Source organism: Hordeum vulgare, chromosome 3H (genome assembly GCF_904849725.1).
Source record: "Hordeum vulgare subsp. vulgare chromosome 3H, MorexV3_pseudomolecules_assembly, whole genome shotgun sequence".
Lineage (NCBI taxonomy): Eukaryota > Viridiplantae > Streptophyta > Magnoliopsida > Poales > Poaceae > Hordeum > Hordeum vulgare.
In genome coordinates this window covers 88,078,159-88,082,275 of record NC_058520.1, presented here as the reverse complement: position 1 = coordinate 88,082,275, position 4,117 = coordinate 88,078,159, and the positions used below count along the sequence as shown (strand labels likewise).

The window sequence follows — 4,117 nt, the reverse complement described above, 5'->3', positions numbered from 1 at the left end:
CAAATTTGTGATGGAATCTGTGCAAAACCCTAATGCTTATGCTCGACCTGATGCGGTCATGGTGAAAAGTGTAAGCAATTAGCTCTAGATTTTGCAAACGTCCATTACTTACACTATTTCGGTGAGGGAATAAATAAACCCTAGAAAAATGGACGCACCAGCTACCAAGCGATCTCTCGACTTTTAAAGATGTGATCCCACATTAAGTGGCAATCAGCCGAAAATTAGGAGATAAACTAAAGTCTTGCAGGTTAAATCGTTTAAAGATGTGATGTGTGTAACTTGAACGAAAATCTCGAGTTAACACTCAGTCTCCGTCGTAGTCTAGGTGGCTAGGATACTCGGCTCTCACCCAAGAGACCCGGGTTCAAGTCCCGGCGACGGAAATTTTACCATTTTTTTGCGCTCCTAAGCCAGATTAACCAAAATTACTAAACCACCCTCCATTCGACACCGCACACGGGGGCACAGACGTAATTGCAGGCATATAAGCGCCCTTCGCGCTAGGGTTTCCTCCCCTCCCTACAAATCCCCTGCCGCCGCCGCCGCCGCCCCTCACCACGCTTTAAACCTCTCCCCCCTCCACCTCCCCCTCTTCTCTCCCCCGCCGCCGCCGCTCCCCAGATCCCGCCGCCATGGTGAGTTCCCCTCCGCTCTGTCAATCGTTCGAAATCCTTTGGGCTGCTCAGGTTCCTTGTGTTCTGACGACGCCGTGTCGTTTGTGTTTTGGTGCTCGCAGTCGACGGAGAAGAAGCAGATGAACCCCATGCGGGATATCAAGGTGCAGAAGCTCGTCCTCAACATCTCCGTCGGTGAGAGCGGAGATCGTCTCACCCGCGCCTCCAAGGTATACATATATATATATATATATATATGCCTGCCTGTCTATTTACCCTCTGCTCGCCTCGTTGATGCGCTCGCGCGTGTGCGATTCAGATTAGCTCCTTGCACGTGTCAGTATATCGGTGGTTAGTACCCTACCGCTCATAGAGATCTAGCGCTCTAGTTTGTGGAATTGTATCTAGCCGAACTCGGCACTGGCCTATTCTATCTGAGGTGTCCATTGTAGTTTCCTAGTCGGAGATGCATCGGCTTCTGATGCTGATGCTGCTACCATGTAACCATTGTTGTCTCTATGTGGTCGATCGTTTCTGTTCCATTTCGCTGGTTGTAGATTGACCTTAATCCGTGTTTTCTGAGTGGCACCAAGTAGTTGGAGATTTCTCTGCATTCCTGGTCTCTGAAAAACACAGGTTAACTGCCAACCATTGATGTTAACTGCATTTTCGTTGTTTACATGATAGGTGCTGGAGCAGCTGAGTGGACAATCACCAGTGTTCTCCAAGGGTTAGTTTCTTAAATCTGCCCTGTTCCCCTTTGGCCATGTCAAGTGTGGGCAATGTTGGTGGTCCTAATAGGAATGATATTGTGCTTTTGCAGCGAGGTACACTGTCAGGTCTTTTGGTATCAGGCGTAATGAGAAGATCGCGTGCTACGTTACTATTAGGGGTGAGAAGGCGATGCAGCTGCTGGAGAGTGGCCTGAAGGTGAAGGAGTACGAGCTGCTCAGGAGGAACTTCAGCGACACCGGGTGCTTTGGCTTCGGTATCCAGGAGCACATCGATCTCGGCATGAAGTAAGTTGAATTGGTGGCAGCACTTTTCTGTGTCAGTGTGGTGCTTGTTTTTACTGGTTAATACTACTTATTAATAATAGATGATTCTGTTTCATTATTAAATAGCTGAAACCAAAATCATAGACCCGAAAGATATTTGGCTGAAGTTATAGTAGGGCTACATCATCATCAGTCATCTACTCTTATAGTTAAAATTCCTAATAAGTTGTTTAATGCACTCATTATCTCGTAATGCCTAGAATATTTGTTAGAAATTGGCTTAACCATCATTGGTAGTTTGGATTTATTTTCTCAGTTGATTCACATGCCAAATCCTGACTTGGTTCTCAAGCGTCCAATTAACAACATACATATTTGTATGTCAGAGATGACCAATGCAAGTCTTTTTGGTTCCTTAGTGTTGGCACTGTTAATATTTGACAATCTATTGGAATCCTTGTCGATAACTATTCCTTTTCAGTTTAATAGTGCAAATCACTGCTTAAATATAGTTTGTATACACATTGTGTTGCCACTGCCTAGGTCCTTCTCAACCTTTGGATTTGGGGCACTACTTTCATTTACCAAGTAGCTGCAGCACATGGTTCTGTCTGTTTGCTGATAACACACCAGCATATGAGTGCACAATGGTTGTTCAATGAAGAATGCCAATTCTTGAAAGACCAGTAGCTAACCATGTTTCCTTCTCAGGTACGATCCATCTACTGGCATCTATGGTATGGACTTCTTCGTGGTGCTCGAGCGTGCTGGGTACCGTGTCTCCCGCCGCCGCAGGTGCAAGGCCCGTGTCGGTATCCACCAGAGGGTCACCAAGGAGGACGCCATGAAGTGGTTCCAGGTCAAGTATGAGGGTGTCATCCTCAACAAGTCCCATGCGAGCTAAGAAGGATGTAGCTATCGCTAGACCTTGAGTTAATTAAGTTCACCTGGTTGCTGGATATGTATGTTACCTAGAAACCTGCTTTGTCACTTTTTGCCTGTACTCAAGCTGGATGATTTCTGTTTGATCTGCACTTTCGTCTAAGAGGCCCAGTCTGTTTTATTATCCTCTTCAACAATAGATATATGTTTGGCGCATGAGATGACCTGCGTTTGTTTGATCTTCTTGTCCGGTTCAGCATCTGTTAAATTTCAAAAAATTCACTTCCTAGCAGATGCTTGCAAGCACGAAAGTCTTGTCTATCCTTGAAAAGGTTTGTAACTATACTCTTTTCTGTGCATCGTCCTAAATCTCGAGCAAGAAATCGTTGTCGATAAAAAAAGAATCCCGGTCAACACAAAATTTACAGTGTTTTATGGGAGCTTAGCTGGACGCATGTGCTAATTGCTTTGGTAATTCGCTCATAAGTTGAGAATTTTCGTTTTGATGGAGCACGAACGCGTCAGGTACCTGAATATTTATTTTTGTTTCAATCATTTTTTGAGCAGTTCAAAAACCAAACAGCTCTGGTCTGAGCCCCCAAACCTGAACCAGTCAAGATCTTCCCTCCCTTTCAGCTGCGATGTTGCGAGAAGCTGAGATCCCCCGCCCAAACTTGCGCCGTCTCCTTCTCCTGAGATATCGTGGCTCTCTCTGTCTCCATATTCCTCGTTTTTTAAGCAAAATCTTCTAGGCTTTATTAATCATTGTCAATGTTTACATGAACTACATTTGAATCACGAGGACAATGAGAGCCTGTTTGGAACTGCTCTGCTTCTTAAAATTCAGCTCTGCTTCAGAAAAACAAGCCAAAGGGGTAGCTCCACGATATGCTGTTCCAAAAAAAAACTAGAGTCTGGGGTACAACTTCAAAGTTTTTATGAAGCTCTTGAGAGTGTGCTCCAAAAAAGACTAGAAGCTGGAGTTGAGAAAAAATTACCCACCACTCCAACCAAAAAGTGGATACCCCTTCATTTCTTTCCCTTCAACCAATCAAATAGATTCTTTCCACCAAATTTTCTATTTTTGAAGCTGGAGCTAGATGAAAGCCAAACATTCTCTTAATAGTGCTATAGCTTCTGCAAGGTGAATTTAATGAAGTGAAGCTGATTTTGATGAAATGAAGCAGTTTCAAACAAGTCATGAGACTCCAAGGCTAGGCCCTGTTTGAAACCACTCAAATTATGATAATTCAGTTTTTATAATCTATATTGTCTTCAAACACGACAAATTATGTTATAAATCATAATAATTAGATGAACAGATTATTAAAAACTCATAATTTATTCTACCTCCGATAAAACCAGATTATGAATTGTTAATGACCCATTATCCTTGTATAAAGTTAAAGGTAATTACTAATTTCTGCCACCGCCACCCTTCTTTTTTTCTCATCAGCGCGTGCATAGGTCAGACAAGTCATTATGCAGTGTAAAAACCTAGATTACAATTTATATAATCTGGCATCCAAACATGCACACCTAGATTAATTTTATAAACTTGATTATATAATATGTCTTCATAATTCAGATTATTATAATCTATCGTGGTTCTAAACAGAA

General features: G+C 42.9%; 1 protein-coding gene and 1 non-coding gene across 2 annotated transcripts; both read left to right on the top strand.

Annotated features, from left to right (window-relative positions):
- The first annotated feature begins 313 nt into the window (after positions 1-313).
- TRNAE-CUC lies at positions 314-386 on the top strand. Its single transcript has one exon. It is a non-coding gene; the product is annotated as a tRNA-Glu (tRNA).
- Positions 387-533: 147 nt separating this feature from the next.
- LOC123443087 (60S ribosomal protein L11) lies at positions 534-2,716 on the top strand. The gene is made up of 5 exons (XM_045119336.1): positions 534-638; positions 740-847; positions 1,305-1,347; positions 1,441-1,636; positions 2,327-2,716. Exons 1-5 carry the CDS (start codon positions 636-638, stop codon positions 2,517-2,519), a joined length of 543 nt encoding a protein of 180 aa, XP_044975271.1. The 5' UTR covers positions 534-635; the 3' UTR covers positions 2,520-2,716.
- Positions 2,717-4,117: the final 1,401 nt, after the last annotated feature.